This window comes from Neolamprologus brichardi, chromosome 20, assembly GCF_056152115.1.
Source record: "Neolamprologus brichardi isolate AB-2024 chromosome 20, ASM5615211v1, whole genome shotgun sequence".
Lineage (NCBI taxonomy): Eukaryota > Metazoa > Chordata > Actinopteri > Cichliformes > Cichlidae > Neolamprologus > Neolamprologus brichardi.
The window spans coordinates 13,293,170-13,315,000 of NC_142123.1; the positions used below are offsets into that span (position 1 = coordinate 13,293,170).

Below are 21,831 nucleotides of genomic sequence, written 5' to 3' on the forward strand. Positions count from 1 at the left end.
TACAGATCACACCATGATGCCGCACAGTCATTGGCTAACAAACTCAATCACAGGTCAGCCAGTCTGCATACACTGAATGCATAAAAATGTACAAATGTATAATAAACTCATCAGAAACATGAATTCACTGAGATCAGCAGGTTTTGCCCTTGTAGACATTAAAAAGAATGCATATTTAGGGCACTTTTGCAGTGGCGTTACTTGTCAAATCCAGGAGCTACATCAATATTTTATGGAGGCTCATTACCGCCACAGAAAAAAAAAACTCATCCAAAATTTCGAGTTAGCTCTACTAGTCAGGAAGCTCTGTGAAAGTATATAATTTCCTTGTAACAACAAAGCTGAAGCAGAAGGCGGAAGGCATCAGCTGTCCAACAGTTCCACATAAACACATTGACACCTTTTTTGCAGTTATCATCGCATTTAAAGCTGAAGAACCTGGCACCAATGTGTTCACTTTTGCAATACATTGGTAACTCACTGATATTGTTACTACCCAAATGTGTCTGCGTCAACTGCTACTGGTTAACAAGGAAATCACATCCTTCACAGAGATTCTTGTTTGGGAGAGCTAACTCAAAAACTTTGAAAATAAAATTTTTAGGGATTTCAAAATTTCAGAGACTAAATTTCAAGTTATGGATATCCGTTTTTTCAACAAGCTTCGATAATCTTTCACATTGTCTGTACGAAGAATTCCTGATTCTGGAGAGTGTTTTCCGACAAACTCATGTCTTCCATGCAAACTACTGGTGAGTACAGCAATCTGCAAGTGCATAAAAGTAATCACAATGCAGTGAAATAGCTTTAGCTCCACCAAATCTGATCTAACTGAAAGCATAATGCTACATTTGTTTTGTTAGTAATAGCCTGGTCCCAGCATCAAAGAGTTAAACACGCCAAAAAGATGTTGCAAGTCACAGCATGCAGTCATTCTTGTGCATGCTCACAAAAGCAATTTGTGAGCATTTGTTATGTAAGTTGGAAATTGTGAATCAGTTCACAACTTTTAGTCCTTTGTTGAGCTCTTGCATGGGTTGGAAACATAGCATTTCATTGTAATGCAAAAAAAAATGAGCACAGAGATTATCTCATGTTGTAATTCTCAGAGTTCATGTTGCAACTTTGATGAAATGTGCACATTCACTTGAATTCAAATGGAGAAAGCAAGCCGCAGAGTTAAAGGAAAACAACTGTTTGCTCTGCAAACAGGGTTCAACCAAAATGGCTAATGGATGGGACTTTAATACACTAAGTACATTACATTACTCAGCCATCTATGTCCAGAACACAGTATAATCAAGGCCTTACTAAACATTTAGTAAGGCAAAGGTAAACTCGAGGCAACAATGAGAACCAATCAAGGAAACAAAGGTAAAATCCACAGACAGAATAAAAGATGTACATTTTAGCAGGTTTGTTTTGTACTTTGGGTCTGAAAAGTGAAGCCAAAGCAAAAATCTTTTAAACCTACATTGTTTTTAATAGCCAGCAGGGGGCGACTCCTCTTGTTGTAAAAAGACTTGTGGTTGTATTGAAGGGCCAGTGTCCTGCAGGTTTTAGATGTGTCCTTGTTCATCACAGCCATTTAAATGGCTAAATTACCTCCTCGACATGTTTTGAAGTTCTCCAGAGGCCTGGTAATGAACTAATCATTTGATTCAGGTGTGTAGACACAGGGTGATATCTAAAACCTGCAGGACACTGGCCCTACAGGCCTGGAGTTGGCCAAGCCTGCTCTATGGGGAAACGGCCCTCGGCTTCATTGACCTGTTACCTTAGTAAACACTGTCCTGATGAGTTTATGGTCTCAGCTGGTAGTTTCAGATCTTACTGAACAAACAAAACAAACAAAAAAGGTCATTATTAGTCGGACAGAAGAATCATCCAGCCTCACTGGCTAACGATTGTCAATCATAAGTCAGTAGCTAATGAGAATGCAGTGTCCTCATTGTCACAGTTAGTAAAGCAAAGGTGGATGCTCTCCTGCTGGAGCATTTCCTACATTAATGTTGCATGGTTATTAGGACTCAAAGCAATAACTTTGGCTACTGTAGATTTAAAATTACTGACCAAGCCAATGTCTTAAGCAATGATTGTAAACGCTGAATTATAGTAAGGCATAACACGAGATGAGATAATATTTAATTTCCTGCCAAAATATTAGATTAAAAAAAGTTTTGATAATTGCTTACAGCACAAATAAACTTTAAGTGGTAAACAAATAACATGTATTACAGAGGGAAATGGGCTAGTTAATGAGTTGCCATGAGGCTCAAGTATGGTGCCCGTCAGGCTCTCCAAGCCATGTTTCTAAAAAGCCCACACTCAATAACTTCAAAGGTGTTTCCAACCAGATGGGGAACATTCATCAAAAATCCATAAAACATGTTACCTGACACTCATTACTCAGTTAATGATTTTACCATTCCTCATCTATGTTAATATTTTGCATAAAGGCCATAAAAGAAGCTAATAACGTGGTGATTTCCCACGATGATTACTTCCTTTGCTCTTCAATTCTCTCATTACTTACTGTGTTATCCTCATTATATTCTTTCTCATTACATTCCCCCATTACGCCTGCAATCATTCTGTCAGAGGAGCGGTCACATTTTTAAATGGCGTAAATTTCAGCTCAAAATAGGACTCCTTGTGTTTGTATGTTTACACAGAGAGGTGGTGACTAATCTCATATCATCCTTCATCTGTTGCTGTGAGTTCGCCACCCACCATATTCTCATGATGGATTGCCAGTATATAAAAAGCAGAATCTTCAGAGGGAATCCCTAATGTGACAGGGTTCAACCAAATGACTAATGGATGTGGCTTTAATATACTCAGATCAATCACCTTCAGGACATTTTAGAAAACCACTTCTTTTGGTGGAATTCATTTGTTTTAGAACCCTCTAAGTTGTATTGTTTTACCAAACTGAATATTTTATATTTACCCTTTCCCATTAGAAAAACTTCAACATTTTAGTCTGAGACCCGTGTTTTCCTGATCATTTTTATACACTAAGCTGTCTCAAAAATGATGGAAAAGCTCATTGTGTTGCTTGTATGTAGTCTAAGGAGCTTGGAAAGAAAAGCGTCTGGATTTATTTAAGTTGCTTGAAGACGTTTCACCTCTCATCCGAGAAGCTTCTTCAGTTCTAAGGTCAAATGGTGGAGCGTCCCAGATTTAAGCCCTATGGGAGTGTCCCCCCAAGAGGGACAATGAACCCCCTAATGATCCTCTACCTAATCACACGAGCCAAGGTGTAAAAAGGGGTGTAGGTCACAATCAGTTTCAGGTGAACTCATTGTGAAACCTAGCCCCACCCTATCATTTCCTGAGGTCACAAGGCCCAGGATATGAGTGGGCGCTGTAGGTAGTGCTTCCAGGAAATAGCCACACTCTTGCTAAAAGGTCTTACCTTCTCCCACCTACCTACCAACATTGAACAGTGCACCAAACTGTACTGGGTGAGTTTAGCTTGCATTAAGTAAGCAGGATGCATCACTTCTTTTTTTAAAAACATGCTGTATATTCTCTTCATTCAGATTACTTAGAGCCCGACTGATATAGGCTCCTTAAGATTAGCCGGTATTTGCTTTGCTATTTCAAAATCTGATCAATTGGCCGATATTTTTTTCTTTCAGACACAGAAAAACACAAGGGTTCCCTAAAAATGAGTGGTGTGCAGTACTTACTAAGATATTATGACAATACAGTTTAAAAATAAATTGGTTTTACTGTCCCAACAAGTAGTGGATTACTTGTTTATGCTCTGCTCAGAACAGCTGATTGTGTTTTTGCTGTTGCCACCAGCAAACATGCAGAGTCCTTTGGTAGAGTTTTTTCATCCCACTGTCACCAAGTGCTTGCTCATAAGGCATCGTCTGATTGTTGGGGTTTCTCTTGAATGCTTTAGGGTCTTTACGTTACAGTCTATAGGGCTGAGGCGCTGTAGAAATGCAAGTGAACTGTGCAAGTGAAACTATGTGGCATCAGTAATCACTTCATGGTTGAAGGGTGTTTCTTCAATCTGTTTTTTACTTTGCACACACTGAATTGTGGCCTTTCCAAACCAACAATACTAAAAAGAAGTCAGCAAACAGACGAACATGTGAGGTCTCCTTAGCAGTTATCAGCCCTTCACACAATCCTGGTTGACTGCAGATTAGATGGTACAGTTTGGATCCTATAAGCATGTATTTTGATTCAAGTAGTTTTTTTAATTGCCATAGTACAAAGTTGACACCCATGCTACTCAAAAACGTAAAAGGTGTGGACTGACTAATATCTGAAAGCTTGAAAAACTTTTAGTACATATTTAGATTCCAAAACTCCAGCTCACAAACTTACCAGCATTATGTACCGCACTTTGTATTACTGTGCAGGCTACTAAGCAAATGTCCACATTCAGAAAGGTGCATTGACCTTTATGAGTGTGGACAGCTTGATGCCAAGAAGCAAAGACTGGGTCTTACATATTGAGAAGCACAATCTGGTGCTATTATCCTCTATGATCTGTGTGTGACTGTGTGCACAGATTTGACTGGGTACCAATCAAACACAGCAGCCACAGTGCTTGAACGGTGCCCAGCATCCTTCAGTGGTGCACACGAGGCACACACAGATATTCACAGTAATAAAATATTCAAATATGCACACCAATTGAGCTCCAGGCGCTAAATCGTTTCAACATGTATTGGAACGAAGCGTAATAATCACAGACTCAGCCAGATTTGTCTGACTTTTCGTGTGTATCACAAGTGATGTTGCCCGTGGAAAAGACACGTCTGGTCTGAAATGAAGATCCAGTGTGACGTCTGCCATGTATGTTCCCCATCTCCCAGTGGAGCCCAGTGCTTTACTTACAGCCCCTCGGGCACAGACTGACTGCTATTTAAACAGTGCTGGTGAGCAAGAAATATGGCACAATCAGCTCCCTCAGTGATACTCACTTTGATGAATGAGCTGAGGTGTAAAGTATAGATTACCATTTTTGTTGTAGCACTGAAGATATATATGTGTGTCTTTCGCTAGAGGGATTGGTATTATGTGTGTGCATCTGAGTGCGTGTGCATTGCATATTCTCCCTTGTGTCTGGGCTTTCAGATTTTCTGGAGTGATTGTACGTTTTAAATTCCTCCCCTCTCTCAATTGTCTCATGGTGAATGTACACAGGCTATGGACTCCATTTTTCCACTCTCTCAGTGCCAGCCAGCCACCCCCTCCCAGCTCGTCACACAACCCCAGAGCAATTTGCGTTTCCTCCCAGGAACCAGGAACCTTTTGCTCGTTAAACAAATGTGTTAACCAATACACTGTGAAGCCACTCTCTGTCATTAACGGATTATTTTGTAATGTATGCAGAAATAAAACTACATTTAAATGACAAATATTGTTTTACTGCAGTGATCAATGGCTCCTGACTGGCTGACTGAGTATGCTATGAATGCTTACCCATTAAGGAAGAATAGTTCATGAAAGGTGGAACAGTTAATGAAAGTCCAAAAATGTATTTAAAAGTTTAGTGGAAAGATTTTTTTTAAGTCCCATGTGGTCTTAAAAGTAATTAAATCTAGTGCTGTAACCAGGTACGGGAGATGACATTTCCATGATTATCCCACCCACCAAACTGGTCCAGCTGGATGAAACAGGCATCAGTGAGCGTAATAACACTATTAGGCACACTAAACACATCAGGGATGTGGGTGGTGATTAACCACATTATTGCATCATTTGATCTCCCAATTTGCTCGTAGGCAGAAAGTTGTGTCTTAAAATTACATTTTAACATAAGACTGCTATTGATGGAGCACAACTCAAATGAGGCTTTAACATGAATTCATTTCAAACCTTATGATGTTCTTTAAGATGCCTGCAGACTGTCAGATTTGAGTAATCTTGTAAGTTTATCGCAACATATGTGAAATATGGATCTAACAAATGGAACTTCAATTTCTTCTTTGTTGGACTTGCAAACATTTTGTTTTGCAAGTTTGCAAGTTCAGGATCTCGGAAGTGCACAAAATGGTATTCCAGATCAGTCTCCAAGCAAAAATTTCACATGCTCTTTTGCATGTATGCACATGTGGCACACCAACATTTCAACAAACTCTTAGGATGCAAACACATGGTGATACCACTTACTTCTAGATCCAGACATGAGAGAGTTAGTATGGGTTAGGAGTATCTTTTTCTCCTGCTTTTTCATCTCTTTGTAAACTTACCAAATCAATCCATGTTGCCATTTAAAGTCTGTTAACCTCTTTGTCCTCTGCAGGAGTGTGCCTCGTGCTGGGTTGCATGATCTTCCCCGATGGATGGGACGCCGAGGTGATCCGTGACATGTGCGGGGAGCAGACGGGAAAATACTCCCTGGGCGACTGCTCTGTACGCTGGGCTTACATGCTGGCCATCATGGGAATCCTGGATGCCCTCATTCTCTCCTTCTTGGCCTTTGTCCTGGGCAACCGGCAGACGGATTTCTATCTTGATGATCTGCAAACAGACAACAAGGGTAAGTAAAGGAATAATGAAGAGCAGTGCTTTAAAAAGGATTCATTCGAACTAAAGACAACATGTCTTTCACTAAATTATTTAATTTATTTTCTAAACTCTCTTAGGCAAGCTTTCTTCTCATTCCTTTAAGTAGACTTTAAGAAACAGTCTTCAGGATGGCTACTTAAAGAACATTCAAAGCTCTTTTTAGATGTTGGCTGCCTTTTCTTCATATCTCAGTCAAGATGATCCCAAACTGCTTCAATAGTATTGACTTTCGGACTCCAAGAATGCCAATCCTTGACTAATAATGATCCATTGTGTGTATTTCTATCCAGGTATTCTTTTACTGCATTTACTGAATTTAGAAATGGTTAAAAATCTTTCGTAATCCTGACTTTGAGAAAGTAGTAATAATGAATAACTATGGGGTAAGACTGGAAACATGTCTGAGCTGAATGCATCAAATCTGGTAGTGCTAACCATCCACCCAGTATGCTTGCTGCAAGAGAGACCTTTTATAAAAAGATGGCCTCTGAAATTGAAGCCAGTGCAAAAGCGTATTAAACTTCCATTTGTTCTAATAGCCATCAGTGGGGGCTCCTATAGTTGTAAACATAAAGCTTATTTCTAGTCTTATTTAACACACCGCCTGCAGACTTCTTTTTGAAATTCATTATACCATATTACATGGTGACTCAAAGAAAATTCCACTGCAGGTACAAATATTTGTGACTGTTTAATTACATGCAGGTGACGCAAACGGAGAACCTAACAGTGGATTCACAGGGGGGTGATGAATAGGAAAATCAAAGGAATTCGGAATTATAATAACAGTTTTTAAAATAAATATTGATACTAATAATTATATTATCATAATGTGATTATAATCACATTATTATAATTGTATATGTTACGATGCTGGTACATATGGATATATATACATGCATAGGCTATTATCAGTATAGTAAGACAATGTTTGTTAAAATAGATAATAAAGCAGGGTATAATTTAAGTATCACTCATATGATTAACAACTTGCTCTCAAATTGGTATTCAGTGCCTTTGTTTTCTTAGTCAGCTTCTACACCAGTAAGTAATTATTAGTAATTATTCTTAAAAAACAAAACAAAAATGAATTTAGCGATGGCAACAAGCCAATTATATACAATACAGTCCATGCAGTTAACTTTGTAAGATCCTGTTAGGAATAATGGCAGTTTTCTAGCTAACCTGTTAGCCCGTTATGCTAATATTTAAATCTTATTTTAAAATGCAGAAAACCACTGTTTAATTAATTCCATCAACTGAAGGTAAAAGTCACTCTCCTAACACTTAAACACAGAGTATCATTGTTACTGTAACTCAATGCGCAACTTTTCATTTTAAACCTGCTGATCTTTGATAACTACTTTTCCAAGTTTAATCAAAAAACGTAATTTATTTCACTGTAATACAGTTATTAGCTGATTTTATCCAATCTTTCTTCTCCAGTTGCAACTCTTTAAACCCCATTACTGTAAAACCTACAGAGAAAAACAAACAGACACATGTAGCGTAGTTCATAAAAGTAAATCAACTCAAAAGGTGAGTTAGGAAAGGCAGTTGTTTTTTCTCCAAATCTCATTTTTTAGGGCTTTTTTTGTCCATTAACATGAAATTTGTCCTGCTGAAAAATGAGTACACTCCAACCTGACCTAAGTATCTTCAGCCAAATTGCATTCAGTGCTGAATTTAAGAGTGGGAGCAAGTCCTCCAGAGGATTTCTGACAGTTTGCATGATGTTGCATCAGGACAGTCAAATCGCATTGTTTCAGCTGTATGAAAAGAGAGGAAGAGGAGGGAAGGAACAGCAGAAGGCAGAAATGAAGGGGGGAAGAGTAAAAGATATTGTAAAACATTTTATTAAATGTCCTTAAATAAGGTTTACATGTTTGATTCGATCCCACACACAGAAAATAGAGAGACGGGCAGAAAGAAGACGATCTGTAACGGTGGACGAGAGTGTGAGCGACGCAGAGACAGGGAGCACGAGTAAAGGAGTAAAGGAGAGAGGAGGAGGGGAGAGAAAGAGACTGAGAGATAAAGAGAGAGAATAGTGACATAAGATGTCTTGGTTCTCTGATGATCTATCTCCATGATGGTTTCCATGGTAACTGGAGATATTCCAGTGCGTGGGCGTGTCTTTCTCTTCTTATCTGATTAACCTCACTGACAGTTTTAGTGATTTTACCCATTTAATGCTTCACCAGCAGAGTAAAGTTTCTCTTGTCACGCACATTCTTTCATAAAAGAAAAAATGTCCCTGTAGATTATAGCCTGGGAACAGACCATGGGACTCTTTGTTGGCTATACACGTGACAAAATAAATTGAGTTTTACAACGAGAAAACTGTATCAATAATAAGCCTATTTAAGGGTCATGTTTACATATACAGTGCACACTTTGAAAATGATTTGCTGGCATAAATATGAGTTACAGTTTGCCTGGGTGTTAGAAGCTTCTCCAGTATCTCCAGGCCTGATAACTTTGAATCTCAATCTTGGTTTAATACAAAGCCTCCGCTGGCTAAATGAAGATGAAAATATTATCATATGCTGTGAAAAACTATTTGTCCCCTTCCTGGTTTCTTATTTTTGGTCTGGTTTTTTTGTTTTTTTGTTTGTTTGTTTTACATATTTGTCGAACAAATTTAGTATTAGACAAAGATAACCTGAGTAACTACATCCAGTGTTGGGGAGTAACGGAATACATGTACCGCCGTTACGTATTTAAAATACAAAATATGAGTAACTGTATTCCGTTACAGTTACCGTTTAAAAAGGTGGTATTTAGAATACAGTTACTTTGTTGAAATAAATGGATTACACAGCGGTACTTCCCTGTTTCATATTGTCGCGGGTCAGGACTGTTTGGGTTTTGTTTGACAGCTACGTTCTGTTGTTCCAGGTGGCAGCGTTACGGTTGCCATGGTTACAGGGTGCCGCTCTCTCTCTGCGTGTTTCCTGGGTGAGAGAGCGCCTTGTTGTTGTTGTGCTAAGCTAATAGAGATTGACAGACCACGTGACTTTCGCGCATTGCATGCCGGTAACTCGTGGCAAAACAATCCAAGTACCGCATCAAATGCAAGCATTTGCAGCACTGCTAAACGTTCATTCTTCGGTTCCAATACCTTCTTGCTTTTTCTTTGCCCCCCAAAAAAGTTATGTACAAAACGAAGGAGAACAATGCCGGACCGTACAAAGACAGACTTGATGAAAAGTCAAAGAAAAGATACGAGGAAAAAATCAAAGGAGTGAAAGGGTTATACCCTTACGAGCACACAGAGGGGACAAAATACGTCAGCGTGCTGCCCAACTTTCACCACGCTCATATTTATAATTATACGGTTCTTGGAGTGAGTACATACACTCATGAAGTTTAGTAACTTCAGGTCACTGCAACAAGCCCCAGGTACAGTTTACCGACGGATGGGTACAGGACCATGAAATGCACCGTGTAGAACGAAAGACCATCGTACGTATCATAAGTTTACCAGTCTCACAAATCGTCTTCATAAATACACATTCGTTAACCGTTTATTAATAGGACCTTTGAGCTCAACGGTAATTAATTAGTAGTGGAAATAATTTCTGGTTCGCATTACAGAAATGTAGCAGTGACAATAATATTGTACGCTGTAATCGTACTGGGCAATTAGTGATAGCATAGCGCCACAATTTCTGTTCAGCGCCAGGCTTGCTTGTAACCTATATCACCAATTATGTTATGAAAAATGACGTATTAACTACTACAAAACACTGACCTTTGTGGAAATGCTTGGAGCAGACTAACATGTGAGCTGGAGTGTTCTGGGACGTTATATTTGGTCTTTGAATGGCTGCAATCCAGGCCATCTGTCGCCTCTTTTTACTTCGAAAACATGGCTCGAATAATTTCTCTTCAACGACGTAATCCGATAAAAAAAAACGATCTCTTTACCCGTCGGCTTCCCGTGGCTGTCATGCGACCGGCTATTGCAGTTAATAACACAACAGCTTCTTGACAGTTTTTTGTGTTTCTTTTTATCGCTGTGTGACTGATTTCAATTGAAAGCCTGCGTGCGCTAGTACCTCTTGCCACGAGTTCCCAGAATTCTTTGCGATTTTACCCTTGAATGACGTCACATTTTCAATCTCTATAGGCAGAATGCTACAGGTATAACTCTAAAGAATGTAGCATCATAGGCAGTGTAGTCCGTGCTGCAGGGAGAATGGACTGCCATACACGTTATGTGTCTGTGAGTGAGGGAGCGAGAAAAAGGAAAAGTACGAGCTGTCATCGAGCAAAAACGGGAGCTGGAAGCATGTAAATATAATAATAACCACTGCAGCCAAGAAGAGAGCCTGACGAGCCCAGTTGTAAGTAAGCTATTAAGACTCGACTGTACACCGTGTTCGTGTTTTCCTCCAAAAACAATAAGTTCCGTTGGAGCAGCCTTTCAACGCCTCTCTCTGTCTCTCGCAAGCAAAGTGACCCAGACAACAAAGTAAAGCTAGTTTTCGGCTACGAGCCCGACACAGAACCCACCGTATTAGCCAGAGGTCCCTTTACTACGGTTCGGAGCCGCGGACCTTCAGTAACAGTAATAAATCACAGCAATAGTACATTCATGTAGTTGTAAACAGCATGATAATATATTAAGTAATCCAAAGTATTCAGAATACGTTACTCTCATTGAGTAACGTAACGGAATACGTTACAGAATACATTTCGGGGCATGTATTCTGTATTCTGTAATGGAATACATTTTAAAAGTAACCTTCCCAACACTGACTACATCAAAGTCAAAGTACTACCATATGAAGTATTTAAATGACAATTTCATTAATTAAAGGGAAAAGTTATCCAAACCTCGTCGTGACCGTTCCTTCAAAGTAGCTGAATTAAAACAAAGAGTCGGTGCTGCAGAGAGTGGGTCATGGCACTGTGAAAGACTCACTGCCAGAGGTCACATTCCCAGTTCACAGTCTGAGTTGTGAAGTTTACTTTTTCACATAGGATCAGGTAGATTTCTTTTTTTTTTTTTTTGCCTTAAGTAAAATCATCATTTAAAAACTGCATTTTGTATTTACTCTGGCTATCACTGCTGATGTTCTGAAATATGCAAATAAAAAAACTGAATAGAAATCAAGAAGGAGGAATAAAAAAAATAAAAAAAATTCCCCTGCAGCCTGCACTTCAGTTTGGTGAATTATTGGCTGATTCACTTGTTTTCTCAGAATTCCCTGTTTCTGAGAAACCATTGGAGGCCTCCCCATTGGAGGGGAGTAGATCTGTATCTATGTTGTTCATATTTTTTGTTCTCTCTTGAGTAAAGCACTTCGTACTATGTTGTGGTATTCCTGGAGTTAGGGTTAGTAAATAAAGAGAAACTAACTTTTTATTTTCAAGGAAATACAGAACACAGATTTGAGTTACCAAATTTAGAGCTGGATACAATTCTTAACTTTAAATGAAATAAGCTTTCTTGTTTGATCATTATAGGAGCCCTATTATTCTTCAACATTAACCCAACCATTGGGTTTCTTAACTGCTTATTAAAGTAAAATTACCCACAAAGCTCTTTTTACACAAAAAGAGTAAAATGAATAAGAATAAAAGTGCCTTAAAGCAGCTTGTTTCAGACAGAGGATGAACTGAGCATCTCCATACTAATAATCATGCAAAGCTACTTTTGTAGAGTCCAAGAGTAAGTTTAGGTTTTTGTTTTGAAACATTTAGTGTAAAACCTGCTCAGTTTACTGCATCACAATATCTCTGTCGTTTAATAAAAGTTTCATAAAAAGAAAAAATGTGGACGTGGCACAGACATCAATAGTAAATGAATGACCTTCTGTTTGTGCCCTTTTTGTTTGTTTGTAAGTGGTGACCTTAGCTTAGCTCATACTTACATAAGCATATTCACTCAATGCACAAATGCACTTTTTCCTGCCCCACTGTGTTTATGCCAACACTATTGTTCTTTTCTGTCCTTGCAGATTTTGCAGTGTCAAGGGTAAGTTGAGTTTCTTTATACATTCAATGTGCGTTATGTCTGAAGAATATATCTCCTAATAAAGAATTGTCACTGGTAATATTTGAGAAAACAGTTCATTTTTAAAAATTACTTTTATTATTTCACTATAAATATTTGTTTTTAGTCAATCGAGCGGCAGAGCTTATGTCAGTTCAAGTTTAGGTTAAGTATTCTAAGTTTGAATCATTTAAATATTAAACTCTGTTGGATATTTCTCACAGGAATATTTAAAAAGTTCAGCGCAGTTTCTTTTTGTGTAGGTAGCTGATTCACAGTTATACACCAGAATCTCCTGATGCTCTTCGCCTTGACAAACGTCGACCTACACAAACTGAACCAAACACATTTTTTTCAACAGAAGCTCAAAACCATTTCACTTTGCTTTTTCCAGATTAACCAGTAAAAAAAAGTACTCCCAGTTTATATACTGTTCATTTTGCTGTCCAGTTTCTAAACAAAAACCTCCCTGCTAACCTCAAACAGAAATGCTGATTTTGGAGTGAAAAATACCATAAATATCTTAAAAAGCTGTGAAATGTTCAAAATGTGTAAAACACAAAGTAGGATTAAATCTAACCTTAAATTGAATCTAATTAGACTTATTTGGCAGATTTGGGCACAGTTGAAACAATCCAGTGCTTATTCTCCAAAAAACAAGGAATCATGTGGTTTACAACTCTGTGGGCTTATTCAAAACAGTTTTAAACCAAAGGTAAAAGATTCAAATGGCTTCTGACTCTTTCTTTTTATCAGCTGAACTCAGAGAAGCTCCATGTAAAAATGTGAGACAGGTTGAGGTTTTCCTGGGAATTTAGTGGCAACCACACAGTACACTACTACTGCAATGTAAAGAAATGGTACATTTAGACACAAATTATTTTATAATAATAATCTTTAGTATTTATTACTATTATTATTATTATTGATGACATTGTTTTCTGTAGATATGAATATAGGTTTACCACAATAGCCCTAAAACCCCACAGGTCTAGTTTTAGTGTTTCCAAAATTACCTTAAAGGCTTATTTAACCCTTTAACGCCTAGTGTATCATATATGATACATACAGTTTTTTGCCAGTTTTTGGGACATCAACATCATCAGTGTAAAAAAAATTAAGCAAAAGAAGGTTAAATAAACACTATTTTCAAACAATTTGAATTTTGGGGCAATTATTTCATGATTCAGGCTTTAAAGGGTTAAAAATTAAAATAAATCTTGTAAGAACTTTTACTCAACCCCATATATAATATTATTGTTCAACAAAGTTGATGGGCTGTTGCAATAGATGAAAGGTTAAAAGTAGGGATGCACCGATACCGATACTGGTATCGGGTATCGGGGCCGATACTGTAAAATGTGTGTGTACTCATACTCGTAAAAGTTAACCGATACCATGAACCGATACCAACTTATTTCATTAGTCAGAGGGTGGCTGGTCATTTCTGTTGTAGTTTTTTAGATTGGTCACTAGGGGGACATCCCGCGCTAAACAGGCACAGGGTTAAGCGAGTGAGACTGGCAGCTCCAGATAAAAAAGAGAAACTGGAGGCTGCTGTAGCTAGGCTAAACAAAATGTCAGCAGTGTGGACCGGAACAGCCAACTTTAACTCAGGTTTTGGAAAAGCGATGAAAAATGTCAAGAGAAAATCCACTGGCAGTTAAAATAACAGAGGCTCTGACTCATTTTATTTCTCTGGATGACCAGCCAATGCCGGTCGTGGAAAACATAGGATTGAACCGTCTTCTCAGCATACTCGAGCCGCGATATGAAATTGGACACTCTGCAATAATTTAAAAGTTTATTTTATTCTCAAACCTAATTTGTATTTATTTTATTCCAAACAGAAGTGTTTATTTATTATTCTGAAAGCTCGAGACAGTGCCCAATAGTTCAGTGATATTTTGTTAAATTACAATGTGGAGACTCCGCAATAATTTAACAGAAGTGCTTATTTTTCACTTGAAATTTTTTTTGTGGTCATTTTTATTACAATTTTATTTTTTATCGGCAGAGAATAAAATAAAACCTGTCTTCCAATTCATTGCATTTGTGTGTGTGTGAGTGTGGTAGAAGTATCGGTTTTTGTACTCAGTATCGGCACGTACTCAGATCCAAGTATCGGTATCGTATCGGTTTGAAAAAATTGGTATCGTTGCATCCCTAGTTAAAAGAGAAGCTTTCCACAATGTTGCTCAGTAGTAGTAGTATGCTTGTAGTGCTGTTAAACATTACTGCATTTAATACATCAAGACTCTCAATTTTAACAAGTCTTTGCTTAAACTCCAAGCCACAAAACTGTTTCACAAAGGTTATTTTCTGCTTTATGTTTTTTTACACTGCTGCCCACACCAGTAATAACTTTGGTTGATTTCACCTATAAATCTCACCCATAGCTTCATTCCTTTTGAGCACAGTAGTGAAGCCTCTGTGTTGTTTCCTTCAGATTGAGGTGCGTGACAGAAGAGAGCCACGATACGGAGTACAGCGTCTTCACTGAGGGCACTGGACAACTTCTCTTTCTCTGTTCTTCTCTTTCTGCCCTTCTCTTCTTCTCTTCTCTTGTCTCTCCTCTCCAATGATCAGGATATCACTCAATCTCAATGCAGACACCAAGTGTACAGGATTCTGTAAGATAAAAAACAACAACAACAACAACAACAACAACAAACCACACTGGGATAAACTATATTTTGGAAAAAAAAATTATACAAGGTTGTACAGTGCATTTAACACTTTCTCAATGAATACCTTTATGATGTAAAAAAGAAAAAAAAGAAAAAAAAACTTTACTGTATTTAAAGTCTTGATTTTTTTGTGAAAAGTTCAATCCTTAAGATGAAGAACCATAATGCCCATTTATGATTTTACTGTGGTTAATTTGACTTATTGCTATTTACCAATGTTGAGTTTGTGTGTTGTGTCCATTCATAGCTTTCAGAGAGCAGATTCTCGATATTGCTCACACACTGGTAGAGTGGAGACTCGCAATATGGCAGCAAGTCCATTATTAAATATTTAAAACACTTCAACAGGGACTCGTATGGCTCTTCATCTAAGGACTTTAAAATGTGAGAAATTTAAAGGAGTACCCCATTGCAGCTTTACAGAACCTAACATCTCTGGGAGATTCTCTACTGTACATACTTAACGATGTATATAACATTACTGCTGACGACAACAGCCGACAACAAAACCTCATCTGACTCTAATGCATTCGCGTATAGTATTTCTACCCTTGGTTTCAGTGTTCCTCGTGCTGGAAGAGCATCAGAGTATGTGCAAATTCATTGTGTTTCTTTGACTCCTCCCTTCTGAAGCTACAGATGGGCTTAAAAAATGGATTCCTGAGCTAAATATTCACCAGAGAAGCAGAGCAACGTGAATCAAAGTGATCATGTATGGTCACTTTGATTTCTTTTTTAATGGCACAGGAAATGAGACACATCCCTTGCATTAGCATGGCCTCAACAGAAGCCCCTTGTTGTAGTATGTCCCCATTGAGTATGGTGTACATTTTAAACTGTTTAACTTAACAGCAGCTGTCTATTCAGAGTTAATCTTTTTTTTTTTCTCCTCGCGCTATCCCACGATCCCCTTCTCCAGTGTGCAGTTTACTCCAGTTTATGGCTCCAGCATACAGTGATGAGTTTACTCTACAGATGTCTTAAGGCTGCATGAATATGACTGTAGGACTGCTGGCCCCATGTGGTGCAATGTTAAAAAGGTGATGTCACTTATATGCCTCTTTTAATAAACAACACTGTTTTGTAGTAGCCATAGGACCGATAGGAGGGTCACAATCCCAGCAAAAAAAAAATAAACAAATGAATAAAAGAAAAAGACTTTAAAGAGTACTAAAACACTTCAGACCATTAAGTCTTAACAGGGCTGTTAGACAGCAAAGATTTAAAACTCTTGTCATTCTGGGAAGGGCTGCATCCAGGATTTTCGTAGTAGAGAGCTTAAGATTAAAATCCCACCAAGGCACTTCCTGTTCTTCCATAAAATATTGGCCAAATTCAAACATAACATATGTTTGTCCAATGCATCTGAGAAAATATGGAGAGCTTATCTTATGAGAGAAAAAATCATCTACAGTTAAATCTTACATTGATGTGGCAGCAACAATTTAGAACTGGCAAGAAAATCATCAAGATTTCTTAAATAATTCTAATAAATCGTAATTCTGCTAAGCAAAAAAAGGCTAATTTGGCTTTTTTGAAAAAACAAATATTGATATTTAAGCATATGTAGGTCAGATGTTGCCTTTGCCCTGTTCTCTGAAGTAGAATGATGACTGCTTGAGACAGTAGATCACATTTATAAGATGAAAGCTCCAGTTTTGTTTGTTTTTTTCATTTATGGATGCTGTGCCCTTCTGTAATAACGGCCCTCACGCAAGGAACTTTTATAGTAGAGTCCCTGTGGTCTCTAAGAAGAATCTGTGCGGGTCCCTGTGGGCAAGTGCAAGACAAGCAACTAATACCATGTTTGTAAATTTAATAACAAGATGTGTGTTCAATCTGCTGTCTATAAATGATTCTTGCTGAGGCCCTTTGAGAACAGTCGTATTGGGATCAGCATATTAGTTACAATGTTACGATGATCACTATTCCGAGCTCCACTGTCCAAAAAGAAAGTATTATCCATGTAACATTGTTACCGTGACGTGTCACCAACCCCACCCTGATTTTGTCCCTCCAACAGAGTAACTTGATGTAGCACTAGACACGCAAGTGTCATTGGTTGTTATCCATGGTGACACATGTACGACAGTGATCATTGCTACACCAGCAACTTAAAAACTATCATGTGTATAGCGATGAATCCTTTGCCAATTTTTGTGATAACCGGGGAAGTCTGTAGTCTCCTGATTTTAAAGACATGAATCTGTTTCATCTGCAAGAGCATTCAGTACTCGGGTTTGAGCTGTTGAGTTGTGACTCACAACTGTACCCGTGTGCGCTGTTATAGCTTCCACAAGCTATAGCCAGTTGATTTGTCTGCATCGGTGACACCGATTGTCATGATACCAGCGACAAGTGGGATTCTAGCGTGACAAGCTGCAGTTGCAACGAATGATAACGCAAGCTGCTGTAATCCAAGGCACCGTGGGGCTCTTATCCCTCTCAGAGCAGCACTTGAGGCTGACATACTGTAAATGAACCACGTAAAGCCTGGCTCAAGTCACGACAAGAATAGAATTAGCTCTGCACATGGGTAATTGTTTCAGATGAGATATTGGCACGCTTTGCCCTTTTAAGATCATAATGTAAACCCTACAAAGTATTTGATTCTATTTGAGGGAGCAATTCATCCACCACAAGGCCAAAGTACAGCCTAGTGAGGGGCACATTATACTGCATTATAGTTAATTAGAATTCATGTTATGCTCTGTTAGGGATGCAGTGCTAACACAATCACTGTGGACCAGTAAAAGAATGCGATTCAAAAATCAGACTATGCCATTACAGCTAAGAATTTTAATTAACCTATCACAATTGTGGAATGGGTTACGGGAAGATGCCCAATATGGGTTTGAGATCAGCTCAATAGGTTATCCTGGGTATGTTATCACTATATAATGAGCAGATAGCTAGACTGTAGTGTTTTTTGTTAGAATGGTAGCTAGCTAACTCTCAGGAAGCTGTGTACACAGTACTGTATTAAAGGCTCAAGTGGAAACGATCAAACACAAGCAAGTCAAATATGCGATTAAAGTCTTTTCATTGATGGACTTAAGATGAGGTCAAAGTTTAAATGACGCATTGCTCAGCTGCATCCCTTGTTAGTAGAGTTTAGAGTAGAATAGTGCCAGTTTTCCAAGCTGGGCCTTTAAGACAATATGACAACAGCCCTTATGCTGATTCTAATGATGCTGTCCATACAGGCTCTGCACAGACCCTTTGGCCTATATTGATCACCCACCCAGGCTAGAAGTGCTGGGCCCTCATTCAAGAAATGTTTCTTTCACTTTAACCATGAAGTAACTGTACGAGAAAAAGAAAAAAAAAACAATGCAAATGATTGAAAGAGACCTCATTCATTTGGTATAGCAAAACATATGTGTTTGCTTTTTATATGTGTGTGATCATTTGAGAGAACCAGAATGCTTTTTTTGTATCTAAAGTTTGCATAAAGCAGGCAGTAATGTCTCTCATGCAGTATATATTGGGATTTAAATATCTCCTATAGCGTGCATCTCTCATTTGGGAATACTTTCACAGGCCCAGGATGTATGTAACGACAAATCTACATAAAGAAAAAGAGCACGGGAAGAAAAAAAAAACCCTGAGGCCTAAATGGTCGAGTCAGGCTTCCAAGCATCATTACCTGCGTGATCAATGGTCTGGTCTCTTCTCCGGATACTCTGTTCCTGAGAACTTGACGATGAACTGAAAATATACCTTAACAAGGAACTGACAATACCTTAACCCTGATGAGCACATATTTGTACCACTTCAGGTGCCTCTAAGAACTCTTGATTTAATTCAGATGTGGTGCAGAACCAGCAAAACAAGTAGTGACACTGTAGTTTTTTCTACTGAAGACTACATACTCAGACTGAGCTCTGAAGTTAGGTGGGTTTTATTGCAGATTTGAGATCAATTCAGTTTCAAGTCAAAGAATTATAGCTAAAATAATATTGGCTAGTTTTCCCCAGTTATTTACCTTGCTTTGGGGAAATATTTTGATATTTAAAAATTTGTTGTTGTTGTTTTTTTGTTTTGTTTTGTTTGGTTGGTTGTTGTTTTTTTTCCAATGTGTGATTGGACTGAATTCACCTCAGTCTTCGATTACATCATCTAAAGACATGAAAAAGAATGAAAAGCTAATAAAAGAGTCGATGAGAAGTCATTTCCAATCTCTGGCCACAAATGAAAGCTTTGTGGATTATGTAAATGCCATTTATATGTCAATGATTTCATCATCTTTTTATCATGTAACATCATGTATAAAGACATCGTGTTTGGGGGTGGGATGGGACAGGGGCAAAGATGAGTAATGTCCAGTGACTTATGTTATGATAATAGTTCTGTTAACTCCTGAAATGCAGATGTTGCCAAAATACCATCAATGATCATGTGTTACCATGAAAATGAAAAAAAGAGAAACACTTGATTTTGGTTTTGTATAACAAAAGAATGATATACTGATATTTGTCAAGTATTTCTGAAGAGATCTTTGTTTTATGTGTTAACTACAGACTCTTTCCTTTCTGTTATGCTTTACTTTCAGTGTATTTCAGTATGATGTAGGATGATTGTTGTTTGGTCACATCAGGCTTAACATCTCAGACTCAGTTTCGTGTTACTAACAGATGACTGCTTGTTGAAATTTCAACACCCAAACATGTACAAAAATCTGTTTATAGGGTTGCTTGATGGTGGCCAAGTGGGCAGACTGTGAAAGAGGCTTGTTGCTTTCTTGGATTATGATGACATGCTGATTTTGATTTAAAAAATTATAATGTTGAATGAATTCCTATTTGTGAATAGTATTCCAACTCACCATGATGACAATTTCTGTTATTGAAACACATTTTGAGAAGGTCGAATAAAAATATTTTACATTCAAAAAATACTGTCCCAGCTGGATCAGTGGACTGTTTTTTTAGCATACGGATGTAAAGCAAAGCAGTGAACACTGTTCTTCCGCGTACAGCCTCACACACCTCCCAGACAGAGTCCTGAGGCCTAGATCCATCACTGTGCATAAAGTTATGGCTGAAATAGGACTATTTATGTAATTAAGAGCCACACGCTACTGCACCCGGCTCTGCTGTAGTGTTCAGGGTGAGTCACACAACCAATAATATCACACAGAGCCACTGCACACAGATGCACACGAAGAGGGTGGCATAGCCTGAGACTGCCTGTGACTGGAGAACCCACAACCTGTCACAGTAAGTACCTGTAATTCATCAGTGGCTTCCTTCTCTGTGTGGTCTGCTTTTAGCAGCTACCACATTGGTCACCCACAGTGTTATGTATTGAATTCTGTGCTGAATGTGTATGCACCCTTGGATACTGCATGGCTCGATCCACTACAATACAGTTATACTTTTAGAAACCTCAAATGTTTCACTGGCATTTAGGACTGCTTGGCTGACTTTTTCAAGAAGATTATTCTCATATGCTCTATAATCTTATACTCCTATATATATGTGCAGATGAAAAAAGACAAACTAATGTAATGTATCATAGCAAGGTTTTGAACTTCACCATGTCCTGATAAGCTTCAGTCACACAGGCCTAAAGATTGACTTCCTGACAAAATCTGGTTGCTATGGAGAAATGGGATACACTTTATAATTAAGCTCATGACTAACGCCATAATTCGCCTGTAATTAAATTAAATTTTCCTGCAAATACCTTGAGTTAGGTAGAAAAATGGGTCTTACTTAAAGTCAGGTTATACTTTAAGTAAATTTAAGTAGTCTGTAAATAATTTTAACTAATGTACAAGTCATTTATGTCGTGCATGAGTAATTCTAAGCATTCCATAGCTTAGAAACAAGTAGACACAAATTGTTCTGTAAGTAACTTTAATTTAGTTAGTGAGTCAGTGTTTTCCAGACAAAGTTCAGCAGATTCTGGCAACCTGCTAAAGACCAAAGCAATTTTAAGGAGTTTTTTTCCTTCCTCTTTGTGCTTAGTTTCACCTGATGACAGAAGGAACTTTCTCCAACCACTCGCCGACCAACCATGGAATTGTTTTTGAGTTCATATGGGTTTAGAAGTGGTGACAAAAGCCATGGCACCACACCATTCAGTGACACCTGTGCGTCTTGAAACAGACAACTCACATCAGAATAGAAGTGTTTCCTTATGCTCACTGACAAGAACTGTTTGCAGTAGCTCTTCCTTTTAATTGAACAACTGAACCTGAAACAATGCTAACATATATATACAGTGTAAGCAGGGGCTCCTCATTATACTAGAAAAGCATTTATGTTTCCTGTAATTTTTCTGTATGATACCATAAACACAATTCATAGCCACCATGCTAAAGGTAGCATAGTAGCATGGCCTACATGCTCAGCTATCCTAGTTGTGTAACACTTACAAGCTAAAACGCTGTTTACAACAATGCTAATTTACGCTAAACAAAAGCAAAGTCATTAAAACACGTTGCTCTGGTTGATATTTTTACATTTCATCTGCAAAGCTAAGAAATGGGGGATAGCATGTTGGTGACTTTAGAACTGCAGTATACATGCTGGGGTTGTTACACACACATATATATATATATACATATACATATACGTA

At 38.1% G+C, this 21,831-nt stretch overlaps 1 protein-coding gene across 1 annotated transcript in view; it reads left to right on the forward strand.

Moving 5' to 3' along the window:
• The window catches only part of LOC102776647 (LHFPL tetraspan subfamily member 4 protein-like), a 39,493-nt gene extending 19,352 nt beyond the window's left edge, over positions 1 to 20,141 (forward strand). The window contains exons 2-4 of the mRNA XM_006785264.2: positions 6,281 to 6,517; positions 12,519 to 12,535; positions 15,003 to 20,141. Coding sequence (XP_006785327.1) covers positions 6,281 to 6,517; positions 12,519 to 12,535; positions 15,003 to 15,056 — 308 coding nt within the window. The 3' untranslated portion in view covers positions 15,057 to 20,141. The remainder of the gene's footprint in view (positions 1 to 6,280; positions 6,518 to 12,518; positions 12,536 to 15,002) is intronic.
• Positions 20,142 to 21,831: the final 1,690 nt, after the last annotated feature.